This window comes from Camelus dromedarius, chromosome 9, assembly GCF_036321535.1.
Source record: "Camelus dromedarius isolate mCamDro1 chromosome 9, mCamDro1.pat, whole genome shotgun sequence".
NCBI classification, from domain to species: Eukaryota; Metazoa; Chordata; class Mammalia; order Artiodactyla; family Camelidae; genus Camelus; species Camelus dromedarius.
In genome coordinates this window covers 20,692,798-20,718,870 of record NC_087444.1, presented here as the reverse complement: position 1 = coordinate 20,718,870, position 26,073 = coordinate 20,692,798, and the positions used below count along the sequence as shown (strand labels likewise).

The 26,073-nt window shown below is 44.8% G+C and overlaps 2 protein-coding genes across 6 annotated transcripts in view; both read left to right on the top strand.

Moving 5' to 3' along the window:
- The window catches only part of IGSF3 (immunoglobulin superfamily member 3), a 96,763-nt gene extending 84,031 nt beyond the window's left edge, over positions 1-12,732 (top strand). For both annotated transcript variants that reach the window (XM_031457891.2, XM_031457890.2), the window contains 3 exons: positions 2,403-2,810; positions 7,264-7,746; positions 9,556-12,732. In XM_031457891.2, coding sequence (XP_031313751.1) covers positions 2,403-2,810; positions 7,264-7,746; positions 9,556-9,806 — 1,142 coding nt within the window. In that variant the 3' untranslated portion in view covers positions 9,807-12,732. The remainder of the gene's footprint in view (positions 1-2,402; positions 2,811-7,263; positions 7,747-9,555) is intronic.
- A 2,905-nt stretch (positions 12,733-15,637) lies between these two features.
- CD58 (CD58 molecule) overlaps positions 15,638-26,073 on the top strand; it is a 36,601-nt gene continuing 26,165 nt past the window's right edge. For 3 of the 4 annotated variants that reach the window (XR_010382251.1, XM_031457889.2, XM_064488875.1), the window contains exon 1: positions 16,000-16,157. Coding sequence is in view for 3 of the 4 variants with exons in the window: in XM_031457889.2 (XP_031313749.2) it covers positions 16,088-16,157 (70 nt within the window). In the remaining variant the exon portion in view is untranslated. Of the gene's footprint in view, positions 16,158-26,073 lie in introns of all 4 variants that reach the window. The other variant, XM_031457888.2, reaches the window with a different exon arrangement.

Genomic DNA, 26,073 nt, shown 5'->3' with positions numbered 1-26,073 from the left:
AATGCACCTCTCCTGCCACTTCTCCCTTGTCTCCACCCCATTCCTAAGACTTCACTCAGCACCGCCTCCAGGAAGCCCTCTCTGATTTCTCCTGTATCACCAAGGATCCCTACTTCTCTTCTCTACTGTAAGCACTTAAGGGCAGGACTGTATCTTTGTATCTCCTGCCACTGGCATGGCACCCTTCATAAATATTGGTTAAAAAAGGAATGAATGGTTGCTTTCCTGGACTACCCAGGGCCTTCGTACTTGCTGTTCTCTTAGCCTGGAACGTGTTGACCATGGATATCCATCTATCTCTTTCTTCTCTGGAGAGGTGTTCCTAGCTCCTTTAACTAAAATCACACCCTAGTCACTCCGTATCCCCACTCCCCACCCCCTTTGTAGCTTGTCACCACCTGGCATGCCTGTTCATACGTAAGTAATTATGAACTACTTGTTTGTATTTATAGTTATGGAAGTTCATTTATCATCGGTTATTATGCAGGACTTGTTCACTGGACGGGAAGTTATTATGTGTTCACATTCACTGGACAGGAAGCCCCATGAGTGAACACAAGTCCTGTGTTCTTCACCGTTCTGTTCTCACGGCTTGTTTCCCAGGAGGCCTCAGGAAAAGTTTATTCTATAAGCAAATGGAACCAGATGCAGAATTCCAGACGTGGCCTGGCCCACAGAATGCCGTGGGGCTGGTGCCTCCTTTTCTCAGGATGTTGGATTTCTCAGACTGCCCCAATCCAGGGACTCTCATCGGCCTCGCGGTGACATTTTATGCCGACCCTTCTGGTGCATAAAATAGGAAGCTCTGGTCTCAGTGATTCCTGTTGGTATTTCCAGTGACCTACATCCCGCCTTCAGGCCAGTCCCTGGGGCTTTTGAAAACTGAAGGTTGCCCCGAGGCCCACAGATGTGCTGCTTGGTTTCTGTTCTTCCTGTTTTTAGTTCTGACCGTTTTCTCCACTGGGAGGATGGGTTCACCCCTCCCCCACCGTGTGTTTCCTCTTAGTCATCATCCTTCTTTTCCCTTTTCTCACTTGTGCTGAAACTAAGAGGTTCACGGTGGATCCTAAATGTATCACGGGAATTTCCCCACTGGCGATTACGGACTTTCAGCGAGCTCACTGGGGCAGTGCACAAGGCTCCTCGTCAAAACACAGTTAGTGAAATCTCTGTTTATGGGGAATATTAACACTGTAAATAGAAAACTTACAGGACAGTTTAAAGCAACACATTTCCCTTTTTCAGTTGAGATTTTTAGTTTGTTTTTCTTTTATTGTTTTTTTCTACCCTGCTGCTTGTCGCTTCCCCCTCTCCACCACCCCCTCTCCTTTTTTTTTTGATAAGAAAGCATACATTTATAGAGCTTTTGGAAAATACTAGAAAAGCACAAAGGAGAAAAAAGTCTTTCAACCAGAGGCAACCAGAGTTAACATCTTCCCATGTGTATATTTTGAGAGACTGATTATTTAAAATATATTCTCTGTTGTTTTTTTAAAAATTTTTTTGATCTTTTATTATAGAAGTAATCATGTGCATTATAAAACATTCTGGCAGTACTGAGGTGGAGAAGTGAAAAGTGAAAGTACATGGCCCACCCCCTTCTCAGGTATCACTCAGGAGGGGTTCTGTGCATTTACAGTTTCATAGCTTTTCAACCCCTCTGGTCCAGAGAGGCTCCTTCGGGCCTTTTATGAAAATGCAAATGTGCTATCAGGACATACTGTGGTTAATGACACTTTTTCTCTGGAGAAGAATCTGATTGGCTGAGGTTTCAAACCACCATCAATATCAGTCTTTACTGATGGCAGATCAATTCTGCTCCTGCCTTGAGAGGGAACCCACATGGGTTTTTGTGTTGTTTTTTTTTTTTTTTTTTTTTGGTAGAGAAAGTAAGAACCACAATTCTTCGGGCCAGCTCGAGAACATATTAAGTTGGGTTTTCCCTGCAGTTCTTTTGAGGTTGACAGCCCAGCATGTTCTAGCCTTCATGTGGTCGGTTTGAAGAATTTGCTCTTGCTTTGAGCCGGGCTCTCACCATGCCCTTTCCTTCCCTTACTGGCCACCCCATCCAGTCGGCCATATTCTTCATGGTCTGCTGTCACTGGATGTGCAATCACCTACCATGCATGCTTGTCCTCTCCTAAGCATCTGAACTAATGAGGGTAATAAATTAGGGGACAGCTGTTACTGTAACAGTGAAGTGCCTGAAACTCAGGCACTGAGACCTGTAATCAAGAGCTCAGAACGTGCAGGGTGCACGTCTGAGAAACGCTTCTCTGCTAATTGAGCGTGCTGCTGGCCTCCTGTGTTTGGAAGGCACCTGGTCACGCGTGCTTGGAAAGGGTGCGTGCTAAGTGGCTCTTTGCTTTCTTGTTGCCCACATCTCTTTCCTTGCTTTCCAGACAGCCGCCTGAAGCTCAGCCAGGCGCAGGGGAACCTGTCGGTTCTGGAGATGCGGCAGGTGCAGCTGGAGTGCGTGGTCCTGAACCGCACGAGCGCCGCTTCCCAGCTGGTGGTGGAGTGGTTCGTGTGGAAGCCCAACCACCCGGAGCGGGAGACCGTGGCCCGCCTCAGTCGCGATGCCACCTTCCACTACGGAGAGCAGGCGGCGAAAAACAACCTGAAGGGCCGGCTGCACGTGGAGAGCCCGTCCCCGGGCGTGTACCGGCTCTTCATCCAGAACGTGGCGGTGCAGGACAGCGGGACCTACAGCTGCCGCGTGGAGGAGTGGCTGCCCAGCCCCGGCGGCGTCTGGTACAAACGGGCGGAGGACACTGCCGGCCAGACCGCTGTTCGGGTCTCGAGACCGGGTAAGGGTTAACACCCCCAGGCTTCCACCCGCTTCGGTGGTTCCTCTCTAAGTGTGCCATTTTTGTTAATGAAATTAACAAAAGTAATTGTTATATATATATGAGCATTTACATTTTGCATTTACATTCATAATTATCTTAAATTTTTTTTCCCTAGTGAGTGGAAAATTGCACATCTGGCTTTGGCCTTAGGTGATTCTGTTTCTTAACTAGAATAACATTTTTCAATTATTCCAGAGCCTAGGATATTTTTTTTGAAGGATATATTCAGAGTAAGGTAAGTGGCAAAAATCCTGTTAAGAGTGGCCTTGTGGTTCAGAAAATTCAGCTTGTGGATTTTCAGTGGAAAAGAATTGATTCACGTGATTTAAATAGAAAAAGGTGAAGTCACTGCAGCCTTTACGCTCTCACTTCCTAATAATTTTATTGGTATTAATGACTATCTTTTATGTGGCCTGGTGCTTTTCTTGTCTTTATTTTTTTAAAGTACCCACATGCACATAATTACTAGGTAGAATTACTGTTACACATTCAAACATACAATTAAAGCAAAGATGCGCAGGGTTCCTGTGTCTTCTGCAGCAGCACATCATCCTTCATCCACATCAGAGCAGAGAGTCAGTGTTCCTCAGAAGGACACAGAGCAGGAATGAACTGTGATCTGTGTTGTGGGAATGCTCTGTCTTGTGTTCCCAACATCGAATGTTCCTGTTGGTGGTCGTTGGTTGGAAGCTTTTGTAATGTTTTCACATCTCAGTCGAGCAGCTCTTTTTTTTGGTGGAACCCTGGAGCTTCCTGGTTGTGCTAACCCTACACGGCACAGGACACACTTTGGGGAATGATTACACGCTTTGTTACGAGAGAGATGTTATCTCGCTCCTCCTTGTCTTGCCTAAGCTACAGGGAAATCGCCTCTGCTTTTAACAGAGTCACTCATGTTTCCCTGAAGCCTTTTTTTCTTTTTACCTTCCCTAGCAGCAGCTTGCTTGTCTTTTCCCAAAGGTAAAATGGTAGATACAGTAGCTGAACACCCACCTTCTCCTCCAGCTCCCACCCATTTTGCAGATCACCACACTGAGGCCTCAGGTGGTGTAGGAGGAGACAGCCAGCTGCATCCCAGCCACAGTGAGGCTATTTACGTTCAGTCCTTACCCGGAGTGGTAGGTTTTACCAACAAGGGAACTGAAACGTGAAGAGAAGTGCCCCACAGCTAGTGCATCACAGAGCGGACTGGGGTGGTCACCGCGTCTCCTGCCCACCACCCTGTGTGCTCACATCGTGGCCCTTCAGTCTGCAACCCTGTGTCGGCCTTGTGTTCAGACAATTGAGTAGCCTGGCTCAGCCAGCCCGCCTGCCCGCCTGCCTGCCTTCCCTGATTATCTAAGATCATCATGCTAATAACAAAGCATTTGGAAAACAGAAAAGTATAGTTTTGAAAAGGAAAGTTATCTGTAATCTCACTGCTTACATATCCTCAGACTCTCTCTCTCTCTCTCTCAGCAAAGTCATGATCTCACTGTTTCCTGTGATTTTTTCTCCCCACCCAGCATTCTTTTGTGAGCCTTTTCCCCACATCACTGAAGACATTTCACGGCCACGTTTTTACTGGTTGCCTAACATTTGTTATGTGCATGTACCTCAAAGCCTTGCTTCTGAGGCGTCAGTTGAACATACAGAAGACGTGAAATAACAGAACTATAAGAGTTAGGTTAAGAATCGCTTGCATTGTTCAGCGGCGACCAAAGTATGAAACGTTAGAACTGGGTGAGACTGTAGCTGAGTAGATTAGTAGTTGTGTCTGTCTCATAGGACTGGGGAAGAGAGAACTACATGCCTCACAGCCAGAGTCGTTGGTCAAGGTCACAGCATGGGAGCATCAGCCCATGACATCAGGAAGGGGTAGGGACAAATTTTTTCTTGGGGCCTACCCATGGAAAAGGAAGGGAAGAGTGTCAAAGTCCAACCAGGGAGATGGATTGGCCTCTTCTAGAAGGGGACAGACACGGGGAACCCAATTGGTAGAGAGGTGTGTTCAGGGGAGGAGGGTTGTGAGAAGGTAGGAATTAATTTCATTCAAAAAACTTGTATCGAGTCATTAATGTAGATAAGGCGCTTGAAGGAGCCCCGAAAAATTGTAAGCTTTAGACGAGACGACAGTAAAGGGAGAAAAGATGGCGGGGGCCCTTCCAGGGAACTGAATGTCCTGCGGTCTCTGCCCGCCACCCCTCCAGCCTCTTCCTGTCCCCCATGAGAGCCGGGCTGGTTCTCTCTGCCCACCCCTGTGGCCGGTTCCTAAGTCTCGGTGTCCAGCGGTGCACATGAAATTCCAAATGTGCCGAGGGGGACGTGGAGGGGCCTGGGAGAGCCCCACAAAAGCGGTGGCAACTCCAGCTTTGTGTTCACCTGCAAGCAACATTAGCCAATTCATTGAAAGCCCAGGGCAGTGCTTGGAAAGTGCTCCTGTTTGGTCGTCATCCAAGTAGAATCCGAGTGGGTCTCTGCTTCTGTGGATGCTACCGTGGCATCTTTCATGAGCATTTCATAAGCAGAACCAAAGGGAGGCCTTTTAGGAGGTAGGGAGTGAATTATTTGTTTCCAACCTACCCCAAGGAGCCAAAACCACAAAACAGAGAAACAGATACAGCTGTCTGGTGGTGTCTGTGCAATGTGACTCACCAGCTCAGGTATCTCTCCAGGGCTGTTCTGTGTCTCCCACCTCAGTCAGGAGGACACTCTGTCATCCTGGGGGATCCATGCTCAGGGTAAGGAACCCTTTCAGGTTTATTGTCTGTTGTTTGGCTTTAGTCCTTAGAGAATAGTTACCTCTTTGGGCTCCCTGTGGTATAGGTAACAATCTCCACATACACAGTTTAAATTCAAAAGCTGTTGAGGGGGTGATCTGTTTCTCAGGGCCACCATAACAGATTGGCACCAACTCTGCAGCTTAAAACAACAGAAACTTTCTCTCTTCCAGTTCTGGAGGCGAGACGTGTGAAATCAAAGTATCATCAGGGCCATGCTCCCCCTGCAGGCTCTAGGGAGGAGTCCTTCCTTGCCTCCTCCAGCTCCTCGTGGCCCCAGGTGTCCCTGGCTTGTAGCTGCATCACGCCAGTCTCTGCCTCCGTCTTCCCATGTCCTGTGTCCCTCTCCTCATGTCTCTGTGCCTTCTTCTCTTATGTGTAGACCTGCCCAAAATCCACTGTGAGTGCATCTTAACTAGTTGCCTCTGTGAAGACCCTGTTTCCAATTAAGGAAATACGGAGGGTCCACATGGTCATGAATGTTGGGGGACACTCTTTAAACCCTGCAAAGGGGTTACAGTGAGGATAAGTGTCCCTCCCTCCCTCCCCGCGTTCCTATAAGCATCCTGTTACCAGCGTCCTGTGAATTGCTCCACAGATACTCCACGCAAGTATAAGCAGAATGGTCTGTCAGAATAAAACGTATTTTCTGTTTTCTTCCACACGATGATACGCAGAGTACAGTGTTCTGTACTCTGACTGTTTTTCTCTAGTCTCTTTCCGTATCCCTGCATATAGCACCCTCTCATTCCTTTCAATAGATGCATAGAATTTTCTTGTGTATTACTATATTACTGGAACATATGTAGTGGTGGACATTTAGGTTGTTAGATTTTTTTTTTAATTAAAAATTTTTTTTCATTATTTTTTGGGGGGAGGTAATTTATTTTATTTATTTATTTTTAGAGGAGGTACTGGGTATTGAACCCAGGACCTCATGTGTGCTAAGCCTGTGCTCTACCATTTGAGCTATATCCTCCCTGCCTAGGTTTTTTGTTTTTTTTTTCCCTTAATTGAAGTATAGTTGATTCACAATGTTGTGTTAGTTCCTGGTGTACAGCATAGTGATTCAGATATATATATATATATATATATACACACACACATATACATACACACATACACATATCCTTTTTCATATTCTTCATTATAGGTTATTACAAGATGTTGAATATAGCTCCCTGTGCTATACAGTGGGACCTTGTTGTTTATCTATTTTATATATAGTAGTTTGTATCTGCAAATCTCAAACTCCTAATTTATCCTGCCTTCCCCTTTCCCCTTTGGTAACTGTAAGTTTGTTTTCTATGTCTGTGAGTCTGTTTCTGTTTTGTAAATAAGTTCATTTGTGTCAGTTTTTTTTTGATTCCACATATAAGTGATATCATCTGATATTTGTCTTTCTGTCTGACTTACTTCACTTAGTGTGATAATCTCTAGGTCCATCCATGTGCAAATGGCATTATTTCATTCTTTTTTATGGCTGAGTAGTATTCCATTGTATATATACACTACATCTTTATCCAGTCATCTGTCAGTGAACATTTAAGTTGCTTCCCTGTCCTGTTATAAATATTGCTGCTGTGAACATTGGGGTGTATGTATCTTTAGGTTGTTTTGAGCAGAAATTAAAACAGCCTTGTCTCTCCCAGATGCTGCCCTGCAGGTGGACACAGTGGTCCCCAATGCCACAGTGTCTGAGAAGGCAGCTTTCCAGCTGGATTGTAGCATCGTGTCTCGCTCCAGCCAGGACTCCCGCTTTGCTGTAGCCTGGTACTCCCTGAGGACTAAGGCTAGAGGGAAAAGCGGTGGCCTTGGCCTGGAAGATGGAGAGGAGGAAGAGGAGGAGGGGGAGGACGAGGAGGAGGAGGAAGAAGACCCAACAGAGCGGACAGCCCTGCTGAGCGTGGGCCCCGACGCTGTCTTTGGCCCAGAGGGCAGCCCCTGGGAGGGCAGGCTTCGCTTCCAGAGGCTCTCCCCGCTGCTCTACCGGCTCACAGTGCTGCAGGCAAGCCCTCAGGACACGGGGAACTACTCCTGCCGCGTGGAGGAGTGGCTGCCCAGCCCTCAGAAGGAATGGTACCGGTTGACAGAGGAGGAGTCAGCCCCCATCGGCATCCGTGTTCTGGACACAAGTGAGTTTTGCCAGTTTTCAGGAGAAAGATGTCACTGTTGAGTCCAGCTGTCTGAAACATAAACTCAGAGCTTGATGGTGAATTCATAAGCAATTTTCTTACCTGTTATGGGCGTTTAGGATTTGACATACCAGTTTATATAACTGACCCTTGATTGCCCTTGCAAAGAAGAAGAGCAGGAATTAAAGTGATAATATACCCTCTAGTCTTTATAATAAACTTGATGCTCTGCCAGATTGTATTTTAGTAAGATTTCATTATACACGCATATTGTTAGATGTTACTTTGTTACTCATTAGAATATCCAGCTGAGTCTCTCTTTAGTGAATTAGCAACATGAGAGAGAGAAAAAAACAAAATGAAGTCTGAGTACCTCACTGCCATTCTCTTTTTCTCAGGTTCCTGGGTCATTTTTATTTTGGAGGATTAGGTGGATTTTGCATGGTTAGTTGAGAAGACCAGCTTAGAAGGGCAGTGATGTTATTGTGCATCTGGGAAGAGCTTAGTGGCAACTCTGTTAGCCGTCAGCTGTTGCTACAGAATGGTCCAGAACTCAGAATCTTCATCATACCGAGGGACTCATGAGCAGAGACTGGAGGAAATACTTGCTGACCTGCATTGTGTGTTCTAACAAGATAGTCTTGGTTGACCTTCTGTCAAAATGTGTATGCTATCAGACTGAAAATGGTGTTTATTCTAGTAGAATTAGCCTGTGATGCAGAAATTTTTTAAAAAATTGGCTAGAAATGTCCATTTATTTTCAATCAAAACATTTTATCAGATAATTTTGGGTTTTGTCAGCTTTTTCTTTTCTTTGACAACCTCCTGTTTATTAGAGAGAACCCTATGAAATTGAGGTTTTGTTGGTCAAAAGTGGTTGACTGTCAGCAATTTCATAGACTTTGGAAATCTAATAATTTTACTGTAAGTTAAATTTTCTTAGTAATAAGCAGCAGCTGTGCAGTAGAACAAAAAGCCAAAAAAAACCCTAAATTGTACTCAGACTCCCTAAGGATCTGCTGAACTACCCATTGTCCAAAAGTACCAGGGCAGGTGTTTAGACCACATTTTATCTGCCCACTGTGGCTGTCCAAATTTAGTAAGCTTTGTAGAACACAGTGATCATCCAGCAGCCTTATTTTACAGAGAAAATGCAGCCTCCCAGAGGCCAGCCTCCTGTCACAGAGCAGTCCTTGACAAGGTTGAGGTCGAGGGGATGAGGTTTCATTCTCCTCTGTATCCAGGAATAACTAACCCTGGGTGCTGTGCAGCCACAGATACACTGCAGACATTTGTCAGAGTTCAATGATGACATTTAATTGATAACATTAATCGAGCAAGCATCATTTCTGGTCAAACAGCTCTCAGAAGCTGGTGGGCAGAGAATGTATGTTCTGTCCCAAAGAAGGACATTGGCAGTAGATCTACGTGCAAAGGGACGTGTAAAATACAGCTGGGAAGGAGGTTCAGGCTGAAGTGGGGTCGGCTTCTTTAGCATCCCAGATGTAGTTGAGTTCACAATCAATAAATTACATTTTCTCATGTGGCCTTCCAGACAGTAACACTGACTCACAGTGGGAAATGGAAGCATGGCTTTGTTTGGACTTCTGGCTGCGAATTGCAAGAGGTGCTGTTATGAGAACAAGAATGCAAGGGTGGTCTCCCTTCCATTAGTGGCAGGGGGGAAGGATAGGACGGGTGCGAGAATTCCCCCAAGTGGCCTCCATGGGGTTGGCTGAGGTCTTCAGAACGAGCAGCTGCCCAGATTCTCAGTCCTCATGGTCTTGTCTCTCTCTTGGTCCTTTTCAGGTTCTACCCTGCAGTCCATCATCTGCTCCAATGATGCACTCTTCTACTTCGTCTTCTTCTACCCTTTCCCCATCTTTGGCATCCTTATCATCACCATCCTGCTGGTGCGCTTCAAGAGCCGGAACTCCAGCAAGAACTCTGATGGGAAGAATGGGGTGCCTCTGTTGTGGATCAAGGAACCACACCTCAACTACTCCCCTACTTGCCTGGAGCCCCCTGTGCTCAGTATCCACCCAGGAGCCATAGACTAAGGGCGTCCCCAGTGGTCATCAGCCACGGAGGAGCTGAGGCTCTCCCTGCTGCCTCTTGCTCTGCGATCGGACAGCACCTGACCTCTGGGACACTCTGGCAGAACATGGTCAGACTTAAGAAGTGTTCCAAGTCTCCGATCGGTCAGAGACAGACTGCCTCTAGGTGGCAGTCTTGGTTGGTTAGCTATTTTTGAGCAGATGCCACCATCCTGCAGAATTAAGTTTCTTGTTTTTGTTTTTGGTTATCTGGTGAGTAGCTCCCAGTGCCATATCTACTCGCTGATTTATATAGTATTCTCAGATAGATGTTACAGGGGTTCTGATTCTTTGTAAGTCTTTGGGACTCTTTTTTCAATCCCTTTGGTTTACCCTTTTGGATTCCATTATGTTGTGGACAAGTTTCTCTTAAATATAACTGATAGCAGATGGAAGGACGAACTTTATAGTGCAAAAGAATCTCTTCCAAGACTTTTTGTTTTTGCACACTTGAAAATGCCACCCATGGGTCAAAATATACCCAAATGTTTTTTACTTCCTTAACGAGACTTGAAAATTATGTGTAGCGTGGGTCCAATTTGTATCTTATCTTTTCCCTCAGCTGGAGTTGTTGGAACCACTTTGTAGTCAAGATGAAAGTGTTGAATTTTGCTTCAAAGAACTGTGTATGTACAAGATAAATCCTACATAACCCCATTAGGAGTAGAGAGTTCTCAGTCTAGCCTGTTGGGGAGGCAATAGGCTTCATCCCAACCTTGCCAAAAAATAAGCAGACTTTGTTGGAGAACAGATCAGAAGCTCCAAACAGCACACACTTTGCAAGCTGAAGTGGGCAGAGGGCTGCCTTTAGCAGCTATTGACTTTCAGATTGATCAAAGCCAATGGTTAGTGAAGGAAGGAAAAAGGCTGGTCATTGGCTTGGTCCGTTCTGCAAGGGCAGTCTCTAACTGGTAACTGGGAGCAGGTGGGCTTCTATTTTAAGGTGCTTTGCCAAATTCTTAAGGGAAAGTGGCCAGTGAGCCTGGAAAGGGGACAGCACTGAACCGAACACACGGGGCCCAAGCAGCCACCGCATACACTGTCAGGGGGCACTGGGGCTGGCTGACAACTAAGGTCCTTGAAGATGGGGACAGTCAGCAGCGGAAGGGGGGCTTCCAGAGCTTGGAGTTGGAGAACAGGGAGGAATGACTGCCTTCCTGGAACTATGAAGACTAGATTTTTCTGCTTCTTCACAATTTGATTTTTCCCAAAGGTATTGATGTCTTTCTTCTTCACCGTTTGACCTGCGTCTCACTGCCATAAGGATGCCTGCCCAGGAGAGGCCCAGAAGCAACCCTTTGTAATCCTTTTGGATTACCTTGTCTCAGCAGAAAGTGATCACATGTCTCTGTCTATGGACTTTTTGCCCTTCCCTTTCTTAGATCTTGTTTGTGGTTTGAGGTGATTTGGTTGTTCATTGTCATGGCGGCTTTTTATTTGAAAGCCTCTTAGGGCCCAGCAAGGGCTAATGTCGCCTGTTATTTTACACTCATAGGCAAGATGCTTGGCTCTCCCGGAGCATCACCGGTTGCAAGTGTTTCCTTTTGCTCACGCCGTGAAGATGTTTTTACGCCCTCGCTTTGCCGTAGTTTGCTGGCCAAGAGTGCCATCTCCCTTCCTTATGACCGTGCATCTTGAATCCCAAGGGAGTTCCCACTTACGGAAAAAGCCACCAGGGACTCTAGAATGAAGTCGAACCAGAGAGATTGTGGTGAAACCCTGTTCTGAGACTGAACAGACTCCAGGAGAGGCTGTGGGATTCCAGGCCACATGGGTGCTGAGCCCTGCCGGGATCTGCGGGCGTGCAGGTGCTTTGCTGTGTCACAGCCGAGGGGCAGCAAGGTGATCGCCTGGCCATTTTCAGAGGGCCTTCCGTAGCCTGCCTTCCCTCCCTCCCAGATGAGACGTGTAGACACAGCCACCTTAACCCCACTGATGCCTCACATGCTCATGCCCATTTCTTATGCTGCATCAATGCTTTAGAGGTACGGTACAGAAGCGGTGGTGAGGGAAGAAGGCCGTCTTGGGCCCCATTTCTTCATTTCAGGGCTATGGGCTTCAGTGGGAAGTTGCTGGCCCCTAATGTATAGACTGAGTCAAGGCAGGAAGAGGACGTACTTTCCTTCCATCTGAATGGAAAGATGCCGGAGGGCTGGCTGGAACTGGGATGTGTAATGAAGATTTGAGTTTGAATTGGTTCACACGTGTAGAAAAGCTGGTGCTGCGCATAAGTGAGCGAAGAGGTCGCAGAGGATTCGAAAGGGAAAAAAAAAGAAACCGAAAACAGTATTTTAATAATTGCTTTTTTTTTTTTTTTTGCTGTGCATTTTCTATTAGGCCAGGGGATACCGTCAAAGGGTAAGCTTTTCAGCTTTCTGTGAAAATCCCCAGGACCTCCTTTTTTTGGCCATTCCTATGGAAATGTGGCGTCCGATGAGTGGTAATGGTGTCCTCCAGTGGCTGGGAGACCTCATTGCACGCTGCCTGCTGGAGCTTTCGTCCTCTGAGACCCGGAGAGGAAAGCTGCTGACTGCTCTCTTGACTTACCTACATCTCCGTCATTGCATTAATGGAAAACTACACTGTGCTAGGCCCATTCCAAGACATGGATACGACCACACCCTCTTTCCCCAGGGTGTTTCTGTAGCAAGTTTTCGTATTCTTTTCCAAACAATGGTTTCTCTGCTTTAACTGTTGAAGAAACAAAACAAAACAAAACAGAGGTGGGGTAAGCAGACTACCCGTGCATGATGTAGAGAGCTGTTGATTTGTTTTTGTTTGTTTGTTTTTTTAAAACGAAAACTATTTGTAAGATGTTGCACTAAAATGTTTTATATACATTTCAGAGACCTGTAGTAAATTATGTTGAAAATATGGCTGTTTACATCGACTGGAGTCCACTGTCCTTCTTTCTCCTCACTTAATCAGGCACTCTCTCGGTCTGTGAAACTGTGCCCTGGGGGCCTGGAATTCAGTCCCTGATTTAGGCCTGCTAAACTCAGGGTTGGTGAATTGCAGCCTTTATCATCACACCCCGCCCCCAGCCCAAATGGTGCCTTTGTACCAGTGATAAAAACACCCCTTTCTCAAGACCCTTTACTGTCATCTGCTGAAAAGATAGAATAAATATACATCTACCCTGACTGTCAGGGCTGTGATGCCCCCCCAGAATCAATACGCAGACCTGGAGGCCTGAGAGGCACGTTAAGAATGTAGCTTGCTTTTCAGTGGGGGGTGGGGTTGGGTGTGGGGGGACAGGATGTGGTGAGAGGAAACAGATGGAGAAGGAGAAACAATCTTCTCCTTGGTCTTGGCAGCAAGACTGCGCCGTCTTCCTTAAACTACGTCATGTTGTCCTGGCCGTGAAATAGTCAGCAAGCATTCTCCAGGATGGAGGAACACGGTCCTGTTCAGTGAGACCAGACGGCACACTCGTCTCTGTTCCCTGCACAACTCAAATGCCGGGAGGTTTTGGAGGAGTTCACCACATCTGCAAATGGAGAAGAATGATCGAATGATTAAAGTCATAGTAGAGATAGTTCATTAGTTGGAACCTATCTGTAATTCTTTAAAATTCACAGAATATGCAAAAGGAACTAGATGGAAGTAAAAAGCAGAGGGAGGTACTTCCTTTTTGTTTTTCTTCTATTTAAAACAAGCCTTTCAAAGGCTTTAATGTGTGTTTTCCTCTGCTCCCCAGCCCCATTTACTGCATCCTTATCGACTTCTCTCAGCTGCTGGCTTGGTCAGACATTGAAATGTGACTGTTTAATCTCTCGAGTATCCAGAATGGTTCCATATTAGGTGTTATGTATTATTTTTGCTTATTTTTTTCCCCCAAACGCTCTCTTTTCTGCTGGGGAACATTTAAAAAAGGGAAACAGTATTATGGGATAAAGACTACCCCCCTACACCCTTGGTGCAAATCCCACCATGTTTATATAAATGAAGTGAATGCCCACTTCTGCATGTGGCAAGGACGATTTTCACATATGCAGGATTAGGAGCAGTGTTTTGCTCTCTTTCCGGGATTCTTTTAACTTCCTGGGGGTAGTTCAAGCTTGGCAAGAACCAGAGCCAGAGTATCAGAGGGTGATGTGCTGGCAAGAGCAGCAGCCCATACCACATGGATGAGCCCTCCCTTCCAACCTTCTAGTCTATGATCCTCTGCAGATGAAACCAGACCTCTCAACACTGGTCACAGGTGGCAAGTCCTCAGTACATGAATATGCCCTTTTTGGCCATCGGCCTAATGTAATGCAGGTCCAGCCTTTCTGAGCTGCTTTTGATTCATGAAGTCTGCTAGACCAGGAAAATAGATGCTTCTAAAAGTGCTTGATGGAAGCACAGCATTTCTCTTAATGAAAGAACGGGCAGTTTTTTGGCCAGATGAGCAGCCAACCAAGAAAGACCTAGTGAACTATTCCTTCCCTGATGCCTAGTGACTCTGACCTGGGGGATATTTCCCAGCCCCAGGTGCCTGGGCAGTCCTTTCCTCTACCCTGCTTCTGAGGGGGTTGACAGCTTCTGCTGGCCAGTCCGTCAGCAGCATGGCTGCCCAGCCTGCCTGAAAGAGTAAGAGTGGCATTTTCGACTTAGCCTTGGTTAAACTCCCAGTTCTGCCCCTTACTGTGTGTCCTTGGGAAAGTCATTAATCTTCTCTGAGCCTCAGTTTCCTCATCTGTAAAGATAGGGAGAGCAGCAAGATTCAGTTAAAGCAGGTAATGCATTTAACCCAGGGTCTGGCTCATAGTAAATGCTGGAGAAATGTTTGCTGTTAAATCACCTCCCAGCTCCAAAACTTTCAGGGACTCCCCAGGGCCTAAAGGTCTGACTCCATCCTATTTTTCCAAGTTGGCCAGAGTTCCTACCAGCCCAAGGCAGAGGAGAAACTTGATCTTCTCACATTTTGTGCTACACGCTCTACCTGCCTTATTATGTTCCCAACATCTATAGATGACAGGGAATGTCTACAGGTAGCAGGCTTAGTGGTCCAGGACATTGGTACCAGAGATTTCACCTGTTACAGGTACCGTTTACAATTTCATGGCTAATTTAAGAATTCATGAATTCTTACAGTGTAGTTCAAGCGCCTTGAGTGGTTTTGGGGTCTCTACCTGAGGATGATGGCAATGACAGCAACAATAAAGCACATTTCCACTGTCTGACAACTGGCAAACATGTTTGTGTTTATTTGGACTGCAGGGACTTCAGTTCATGGGAGGAGTTTCCTACTCACATGGTAACAGAGTTCCCAGAATTCCAGCGGCTAGGCAGCGGTCATTCTGGTGCTGCTCTCTGGAACAAAAGGGCCGACAGGGAGGCCGACACCAGGAGCAGGTCCTGGGAGTACAGGAATTGGGTGTGGAATCAGATGGATTTAAGGGGAGAAGACTAGCCAATAAGATGGGAAGTTCCAAACGTCTGTTGCAGCTTGAAGGAGAGAGATTTTGGGAGGCCAAACAGGGAGGGAGTGTACAGCCTTGACTCCCCCGCCTAAGGGCAAGTCCATAGCTGAGATAGAGGAAGAGTGAAACAAGAGGAAACTGGGAAGGGAGAAACCCGAGGCTGGGAATCCCAGCTCTGGAAAAGGGAGGGTTGGGGCGGGGGCCAGTGTTAAGGAAAAGGTGGCAGCCCTTGAATGAGGAGAGACAGGCGCTTTAGTGGGGGTAGGGACCGCACTAGGTCACCCCAGACTTCCTAGCGTTGTCTAACATGCCCCGTCTCCTTTCGTTTTCACATTTGAAGAAAGGGGTTCACCCTGGCCCAGGGTGGCAACAGCGGATTAACTGGCAGGAAAAGCTGACTCCACGCTGCTGCAGCTGCTAGAAAGCCATGAACGCACAGGGCGCTTCGGAGCCTCCTTGTCCCAGCATAGAGTTCCGCTGTCACCTCAGGGGCCAGCCGAGCGGGGCGCAGCTTTCAGGGAGCGACAGTCTGACACCCCCGGCTCCGGGGGCGCCTCCACTATGTTCCGAATGCCAAGGAAAAGTGCGGGAGGTGCGGGAGGACCGAGGATAGACTTGGTTGTAAAAACGCAAGCCATTTTTAAGGGAGAGCCCCAGAGAGCGGAACGGGCAGCGGGGCTCGTCAGGAGGCACTGGGCGGGGACCGCGTTCGCGGGAAGGAGGAAGGACGCGGGCGGAGACGCCGTCGGTGGGCGGGGCGCGCGGAGGGCGGGCCCTCTGCCGCGGGCAGACGCGACTCTGGGCTGTGCCCGCGTCTCTGAGGCTGGCCGCACCGCCATGGCCGCAGGAAGCGCCCCGGGGTGGGCCGCGAGGGCCCTTGGCGCGATCTGCCTGTTGCTCAATCTGGGTGAGTGGAGGCCTCCCCCGGGAGCCCGCGGGGACCGGGCAGAGCGGGGTGTCAGTGGCCCCGGGGCTCCGGGGCTCCGGGGCCCGGTGGACGGGTGGGGCCCGCGGCGGCTGCAAATTGGGGTCGCGGGGCTGGCGTGGGGTACGCGGCCGCGCGCGGGACCTAGTTGTGTCCCCCACAAGTCTCCTTAGAGTGGTCAGTAAGAACGCGGACCGTGGGCTCTGAAGCCTGTTTGGGGAAAACGAGAGACGGGACTCTGCCTTCTTTCCCTGTCCCTGCGCTCTCTCCTCCCGCGGGGGATCCTTCTTAACCCCCACGACCCCCGCCCATCTCTCGCCCCGTGTTCCTCCGGAACGGGTGCCTTTTCTGTGCGACTAAGTGACCAAGTTACTTCCCTCCCGAGGGACTGTCGCCCAGAACTTGAGCGGACCTCTTCACGCTTCCGCAGCCCGTGGGCGCGCCCGGGGCGGGCCTCTCAGGACACGGAACGCGCAGTCCGCCGGCCCCTCCGCCTCCGGGAGCGCGTAGCGGCCAAAGCCAAGTCCACCCGCGCCCGCGCCCGCGCGGAGGGCGGCGGTTCAGAATTGCCCGACAGCTGGAGCAGGGTCCTCAATTCGAGATTCCTAATTAGTGCGGTTAGTGCCCCTTTCTTCTCCCTTCTGAACTTAAAAGGGCCAAGTTGTGAGTGCCTAGGACTGCGTTCATCCCTTTAACACACTTTCAGCTAAGTCGTGAAATAGGTATCTTTGTCTCGATTTTTAACCTTCCCTCCTCATCAACCTATCCTCACACAGGCCCCTAGTTAAGTCATTGCCAAACCCCTGGAGCATAACAACCCCCTGAACAAGTACTTTTTTTTCTTGATTGAAGTATAGTTGATTGACAATGTTGTGTTCGCTTCTGGTGTACAGCGTAGTGATTCAGTCATACAACTAGTGCTTCTTTCCTTGGAATTTCCCACTGGAGGCCCCTTAGCACATTCACCAGATCCACCTCCCTACTCCTCTCTGCACTCAGCGTTTATTTTTTTGTTCGCTTGTTTGTGTTGTTTTGGGGACGGAGTGGGTTCCAGGGGAGGTAATTAGGTTTATTTAATTCTGATGGAGGTACTGGGGACTGAACCCAGGAAGGACCTCATGCATGCTAGGCATGTACTCTACCACTGAGCTATACCCACTCCTCCATGCAGTCAGCGTTTATTGAAGGTCTTTGGGGTGCAGGCATCTGTGGAGTACAACCTAGGAGGGGGCTGGGGGTTGAGATGATGCTCAAAAGTACCTACAATGTAAGGCACAGAAGTAAATGTTGTCAGAGAGATAAACATAAAATGCTGTGGGTGTGCAGAGGGAAGAGAGCAACATCTTTTGTGACATCACATATCTTTGGTGAAGTAAGATTTCATGGAAGGGAGAGTATTTGAATCTGGCCTCCTAGGATAGGTGGTATGTGGACGTGCCATGATGTGGGGAAAGATTCCCAGAGGAGGAAACCAGATAAGAAGGACTGGGGAGCAAAGTGTACAGGGTGAACTTGGGCAGTAAAGCCATCACGGTTACTGGAGAATTGGTGTGCCCACTAGAGCTTGAGGCCCCATGCAGGAGCCCTGAATGTCCCATTTGGGAGTGAGGATTCTCTTTTGCAGGCAAAGAAAGACTCTTACTGGGACTGACAGAATCAGAGCCATGCACTGAGGAAGAAGAATGACCTGGCAGCAGTAAAGAGAAAAGGATTGTAGTTGAGCAGAATTGGAGACTGGGAGGCCAGGGCAGGCACCATCACAGGTCCCAAAGAGATGTGAAGGTTTTATATACTGGTGGCTGTGGGAAAAGGGAGAGGCATATACAGAGACTGAATGGATGGGGTTGCCCTCCTCCATGTGCACTGGTCTCTCCCTGGTCCCAGAGTGTACCTGTGCTCTCTCTTCCACCACAAACCGAGTTTGCCCATCAAGCCTCACCTCATCCAGCAAGTTTCTCTAAACAGTACCCCCATGATGGTGTCTCCCACCTAATTCGTGTATTTATTCAGTGGTCACTTTAATTAGCAAACGTGAGCATCGCTTTCTCTGAATAGGCTAAGGAAAACTCACGTAGCTTGGTGGAAGCTGAACCATTTGAGAACCAAGCCAGCTTCACTAGGGAAGCTGCAAAAGAGTGGTTAACAGTACCAGCTCTCCAGTGAGAAGTTCCCTAACTTCTGCGTGCCTCCATATCTTTGCCTTTAAAGAGACAGCACAGCTCACAGCAGAGAAAGGATAATGCTAGTATTTGCTTCACAAAATGATTGTGAACACCAGTCATTCCACAAGTAATTATTTACTATCAACTGTGTGTCAGGCACTGTAAAGCTTACAGGAAGAAGAGAAAAACAGTAAGGCAATAAACAAGTAAATATCTAGATTCTGGGCGATGGTGAACATTTACTAATACAGACATTAGGAGTTGCAGAGGCAGGGGAAATGGAAGCGGTTAATAGTTCTTTTTAATTTTTTTTTAACTTTGGAATATTTAAAATCTTTAGAATAATTGCAAAAATAGTGCAGTGAACACTTGCACACCTTTCTCCTCGAATCACCAGTTGGTAACATTTGGTTTACTTCTGTTTTACACACACCCACACACACACACAATTAACTTTTTTTTTTTTTTTTTTTGGTAAATCATTTGAGAATCACAGTTCTTGTGACATCTCACCCCTAAATATTTCAACATAGGTCTTCTAAGTGCAGCATATCTTCATTAAGCCCTAGAACTGTTATCACAGTCAGGAAATAATATCACTGATACAGTATTGTTCTCAGATAGGGTCCAGAAGCCGATCCTGGATCATATACCAAATTTGGTAGTCATGCCTCTCGACTCTCCTTTAATATAAAAATCTAAACTTGCCAACTTTCTTTTTCTTTTTCATTGTTTTTTTTTTTTTATTTTTGTTGCTGTTTGTTTTCTTTTGTTTTTTGCTTATGACACTGCCGTTTTTGAGGGATCTGGAAGAGTTGTTGTATAAAAATGTCTCTCAGTTTGAGTTACATGCTTAGATTCTGCTGTCAACTTCCCTGGACAGAAATTTCTCACAGGCGTGCATCTCATCAGGATGCAGATGCAGTCCATTTGTCTCATTATTGGACACATTAATGCCAGTTGTTAAGGTGAAGTCCACCAGATTTCTCCATTAGAGGAAAAAATATAGGCATGTATACAGGGGATTTTGCGGGCTCAGTTCCAAACCACTGCAATAAAATGAGTATCGCAATAATGCAAGTCACACAATTTTTTTGATTTCCTACTGTCTATAAAATTTATGTTTATACAATACTGTAGTCTTTTAAGTGTGCCATAGCGCTATCTAAAAAAATGTACATACCTTAATTAAAAAATACTTTATTGCTAAAAAATGCTAACCATCATCTGACAACGCAGGGTTGTCAGAAACCTTCAATTTGTAAAAAATGCAACATCTGCGAAGTGCAATAAAACAAAGCACAATAAAATGAAGTGTGTCTGTAATATGTGATTAAGTGGCACTTTGAGATTGTGTGAATATCCTTTTTCAACAATCTTTCACCCAATGTTTTAGCACCCAGTGGTGATTCTTCCCCAAGTCCATTATCACTAAAATGTTTGTAGATGGCAGTTTTCTATTTTTCTTCATACTTTATTGACATTCTGCAGTAATGAAGAGCCTTTGCACTTTTGCACCTTTTTAAATTTAATTTTTTTTTTTTTTTTAGTTTTAGTATGGACTTGTGGGTGTATTTTTAAGATGGCATTCCTGCCATTATCCATTGTGATGCTCAGTGATTCCTAACTTGGCAAGTGGGAACCCCTCCAAGCTTCAGTGTACAGTTGCCATAGTTTCCATCAGTATTTTGAACACTTCCTTACTTTCTGACATAGAAGGATGTTCTGGACTAATTTTGTACCTTTCCTGCCTCAGCCTTGAAATCATTAGATTTCCTTTTCCTTGTAGTGGAGGATGGTATTTAGAAATTAATATCAGGGTGCTAGGTGTGCTTCAGTAGCCTTCTACTGAAGGCTGTTCTAGGCCCTGTCAGTTTTCAGAGTTAGGAAATAGTTTTCACAAAGTCATGAGTTTATCCTGTTACCAAAGGCTAATCCACCAGTTCAGTTCTTCCTTTTCCTCCATTCCATATTAGTATCTCCCTTCCCTACAGGGAGAATTCTATTCTTAGCATCAGTTCCAAAAATAAATAAAGAAAGAAAGAGAATGAGAAAAGGGAAAGAAAAGAAAAAAGGTGAAGGTAAAAAGAAAAAATTTAAAAAGATTTTAAAAAAGAAAAAACCCCACACAAACACAAACTAGTTCCATAATTGCTACGCCAATACAACTACCAAGCACAACTTTACTAAATACTGTTTAAGATTTCTTAGCAGTTCTTTTTATTCTTCCATCTATCCCACTAAATATATACAGAACACTGTATTTTAAAGTTACTTGGATAATTTTTTTCTTCTGTGTGATTATGGTACCAAATTGATACATAGTTTCATTAATTTGTCTCTTTCTATTCAATTTTAGAGTTTCCCCCTCTTGATTTAATGTTTAAATATGTAAAAGATTAATGTGGTTCAAATCAAAATCATATACAGCTGGCCATCCATATTTACAGGTTCTGCATCTGCGGATTCAACCAACCCTGGATTGAAAATATTCAGGAAAAAAATTCCAGAAACTCAAAAACTCCCCAAAAGCAAAACTTGAATTTGTCACATGCTGGCAACTATTTATAAAACATTTACATTGTATTTACAACTATTTAAATAGTATTTACATTGTATTAGGTATTTTAAGTAATCTAGAGATGACTTAAAGTATATGGCAGGATATGAATAGCTTATGTGCAAATACTATGCCATTTAATACAAGGAACTTGAGCATCCTTGGATTTTGGTATCCACTGTGGTCCTGAAACTAATTCCCTGCAGATACTGAGGGAAGATAGGCTCAGAAATTCCATTCCCTCCCTTTCTCTCCTCCCATAACATATTGTTTGTTACTGTTTTATCTTTCTTGTTTCTTTTTGCAAATATAAACAGATACATATGTTTATTTCTAACTCCCTTTCTTAAACAATAGGTAACATACTCTTTTTTTGTACCTTGTTTTTGTCAATTACCATATGGCTGTAAAATAATTTCATATCAGTTTATAGAGATCATCCCATTCTTTTTTTTTTTTTTTTTTTTTTTTTTATAGCCACATAGTTCTCTGTGGGGGTGGAGGTGAGATATTTCATTCAGCCACTCTCTGGTAGTTAGTATTTTATAAAGTGTGGTCAGGGGAGATTCTTTTTAAAACGGTAGCTGCTGAGTGGAGACTTAAAAGGAAGTGATGGAACAGGCCAGGTGACTGTGTCGGGGAGCAGCATTCCAGGTAGAGAGGACGAACAGCAGCAAAAACCCTGAGGTAGGCTTCAAGCACTTACGGAACTTCAGGGGGACCCCTGTGCCGGAGGGTAACAGGAAATGAAGTTGTAAAAGCAGCCAGGGCCAGAGCCTAGAGATAAACTTCTGTGGGCCCTTTTAAAGACTGTGACTTTTTTATTCGCAGTGTAAGAGGAAGTCGTAGAAAGTTTTGAACAGGAGTAAAAAGATGACTGGAGTGTTGTAATGAATTATTCTGGCTGCTGGGTGGAGAAGTCTTTGCTGATGAAGAAGAGGAAGCAGGGAGACCAATTAGGAGGCTGCGGTGCGGGCACAGTGACTTGGTGGGGGTGGGTAAGAAGAGACGGGGCGGGGGCAGGTGAGGAAGGGGAGGTATCAGGGAGTGTTCTGAAGGCAGAGCTGGCAGCATTTGGCACTGGACTGCATCAATGGGATGACAGGTGCACAGGACTAGGCAGTGCTGGGCAATCAGTGGGCTCAAACCTAAGACCTATTGTATACTAGTCAGCTCTTACGAGCAAAGCCTGCCTTACTCCACTGCTGCTGACCTTCCATGGCCCCTGCATCTTGCCAGCTGCCTCTGCAACTGGATTTTAGTTCCTTGTATGCAGGAACAAAGTCATATACTACTTCATAAAAAGTTTCTTTCATTGATTTAATATTTTTTAACAATACAGATGGTTACATCTGGATGTTAGCTGATACTTTGTCAAGCATGTCTCCGTTTTAAGTGATTATGTTATCTCATGTTATTATGTGAGACTTGCTCATACGCTTTGCTTGAGTCAAGATTCAGAGTCTCTGTGTTTTCCTTTGGGAAAGATAATCCAAGTCAGAATAGTGCTGTGTATTCCTACCAAAAAACTAGATCCAGCTTTATAATGGGGTGTCAATAATAGTTCCTCTAAATTAAGCACATGCTCTGTGCTTAGAGTTTTAGGTTTTTGTTTTCCTTTAATTGTCACACTAGTTTTATTCGGTAGGGACTATTAAAGAGGAGAACAAATCTTAGGTCAGTTAAGTGCCTTGTCCAAGGTGATACAGCAGATAAGTAGCAGAGCACACTAGCAGCCAGGTCCATCTGACTCAAAGTCCATACATTCCCAACCTGAGACTAGGTAAGCAACTTTTTGAAGAGCTCTTACGTATAAGACAGTTGATCTCTTATATATAACATGTATATATCGTCCCATGTAATTTTGCTAAAACATCTTATAAATTATATAAGATAGCACAATTACCAATTACATAAGATTGCATTCAGTATCATAATACACAATTGAGGGGTGTGGGGACCTTTGGGCCATAGAATTCAGAATGAGGGTTTATTTATATATCCGTTTATTAACATTTTGCTGTAATTATCATCTCTTTATACACCCACACTTCACTCCTAAATACTTTGGCATAATCCCAATAGCATCATATTTGCAAAAGACAACACTAATCTCATAAATATCACCTATCTTCTACCCTTATTCAGATCCTCCCAATTGTCACAAGAATGTCTTTTTTAAAATACCAGGATCTAATCAAGTTTCACATTTTTGTATTTGTTGCCATTTTTTTGGTTAATTTTGACAGATATCTCTTAGGAATTTTGGAAAAGACAATTACTTTTAAAAAGCGAGGTCTAAGAATTTGTTTTATTGCCCTCTTTATCATGCTAATATTTTTAATTGAATTGTATACTTTATTATTATTATCTGGTTTTTCCCTTTTTAATTGACTTACAATATTATATTAGTTTCAGATGTACAACATAGTAATTCAGTATTTTTATACATTATAAAATGATCACAGTATGTCTAGTTATCACCTGTCACTGTGGAAAGTTATTACAATATTATTGACTATATTCTTATGCTGCGTGTTACATCTCCGTGACTTATTTATTTTATAACTCAAAGTTTGTACTTCTTAATCCCCCTCACCTATTTCACTCACACCCCCTACCCACCTTCCCTCTGGCAACAACCAGGTTATTCGCCATCTATGAGTATTTCTGTTTTGCTGTGTTTGTTTATTTGTTTTATTTTTTTAGATTTTTTATTTGTTGTTTTATTTGTTATTTTATCTAAAAAATCTTTTTTTAGATTTCTTATTTTTTAGAAATTTTAGATTCCACATATAAGTGAAATTATATAGTATTTATCTTTCTCTGTCTCACTAATTTCATCTGCATACCTCTAAATCTATTCATGTTATCATAAAAAGCAATGTTTTGTTTTTTATGGCTGAGTAATATTCCATTGTATGTAAATACCACATCTTCTTTATTCATCCATCTAACAAAGGACACATAGATTGCTTCCATCTCTTGGCTATTGTGAATGATGCGGTAATGAATATTGGTATGCATATATTTTTTCCAGTGTGTTTTTGTTTCCTTCGAGTTAATACCCAGAAATGAAATTGATAGACTATGACAAGTTCTATTAGTTTTTTGAGGAGTTTCCATGCTGTTTTCCATAGTGGCTGCACCAATTTACAATCTCACCAACAGTGCAGGAGGGTTCCCTTTCCCTCACATCCTTGCCAACACTTATTATTTGTTGTCTTTTTAATGATAGTCATTCTGACCAGTGTGAGGTGGTTTCTCATTGTGGTTTTGATTTGCATTTTCCTGATGATTAATGATGCTGAGCATCTTTTCATGTGTCTGTTGGCCGTCTGTCATCTGTATGACTTCTTTGAAAAAATGTCTATTCAGGTCTCCTGCCTGTTTTTTAACCAGGTTGTTTGTTTGTTTGTTTAGCTATTGAGTTGTATGAGTTCTTCGTATATTTTGGGTATTAACTTCTTATCGGATATATCTCAACTATGAACTGAATAACTAGAAAAGAATAGGGATTATAAAAAAATTTAGTGAAATGATCAATAGCGAACTGAAATACCTTTAATCAGACTTTGGAGAGTAGTTTAAAAAAGACCTACAGTCTTAAATAGCTCTAGAAAGAACCTTGTTCCCCAAGGCATGCTGTTGTAGGTCTCAGATATATCCTAAGACGAGAACAGTCAAAGGCAAATGTGACTTTTGAGCATGAGGTGATGTGGGTGTCTTGAAAGAAAAGGCTAGAATATGCTGTTAAATAGAAATCTGATATGAAACCCCAGGTGAAATTAATTTTAACAATATATTTTATGTAACCTTACTTACCTATGGTATTTTCATTTCAGCGTGTAGTTGATATAAAAAATATTAGTTAAAGATCTTACATTTTCTTTTTCATACTTTAAAGTCTGGTGTGTATCTTATACTCATTAATACAACTCAATTTGGACTAACCACATTGCGTGTGCTCACAAGCCACGTGTGGCTAGTGGCTACTGAATTGGACTGCACGGATTGAGGGGGAACATCTCAGGAAAGAAGGAGTGCAAGGATAAGGAATAAAAAGGAGAGTATTTCAGCATGACAGGAGACAGGAAAGCTCAAAGGAAGCTGATTTAAAGAACTAACATCTTAATCCTGGGTGAGCTCATCCAGGAGGCAAGGACTAGCTTGACAGTGGAGAGTATATGTGAGGCCAGTTCTGGGGAGTTTCTGGGACTGGGGGACCAGGGGATGTATTGTCTGTTGGGAGTCAGGTGGCTGCAGTTTCAGTCTGAAATAGATGGAGACAGGCAAGCAGTGGTGATGCAGCTGAGACCAGTAGATTTCTGCTTTTAGCAGTCACGGAAACAGAAATCACTGACTTGGACTGGATAAGGGTGGAATTGGCGAGGAAAGACCGAGGCGTGTCACACTGTAGCTGACAGTGCAGGCCCTGTGAGCTGGCCACCTAGGTCTGCATGTCAGCTCTGCCCTGGACAGCTGAGTGGCCACGGTCAGCTTCTGAACCTCTGAGGTGCAGTTTCCTCAGCTGTAACCTCGTAGTTCTCATTCTTTGGAACGCTCTTCCCCATATGCCCAAGCTCTCTCCCTCACTTTTTCTGGGCCCTGCTCACATGCCAACTGTGACCACCTCCCATCTGACAGCAACTTCCCTCCTCAGTATTACTCATCCTCCCCCATACTCGGCTTCATTTTTCACAATAGCACTCAACACCACCTAACATAAAAGATGCTTACTTTTCTATTTAATGTGTTCCTCCCCTGGCCCCCATAACATAAACTCCAAAAGGGCAGGATTTTGTCTGATTTGCTTAGTGCTGTACCCTAACTGCTTAGTACAGTGCCTGGGACATAGGAGGGACTCAATAAATATTCTGTGTGTGAATAAATGAATAATAAGACCTACCTCATAGAGCTGAGTTGAGAATTAAGTGAGCCTACCCATCCATCTTTCTGTCTGCCCATCCATCCGTCTGTCCATCAAGCCATCCATCCATCTCTTAGAACAATTGTCTGGCACGTAGTGAGCCTTTAGTAAATGTACTGCTGCTGTTATGTGGTTAAATATTATTGTTGTTAAATATTATTGTTGAGGCTGACCTGGCCTACGTCTCATTTGGATTGGATTTATTAAGAGCTAGGTTATAGAAATAAGCTGCACTAAACTTCCTCA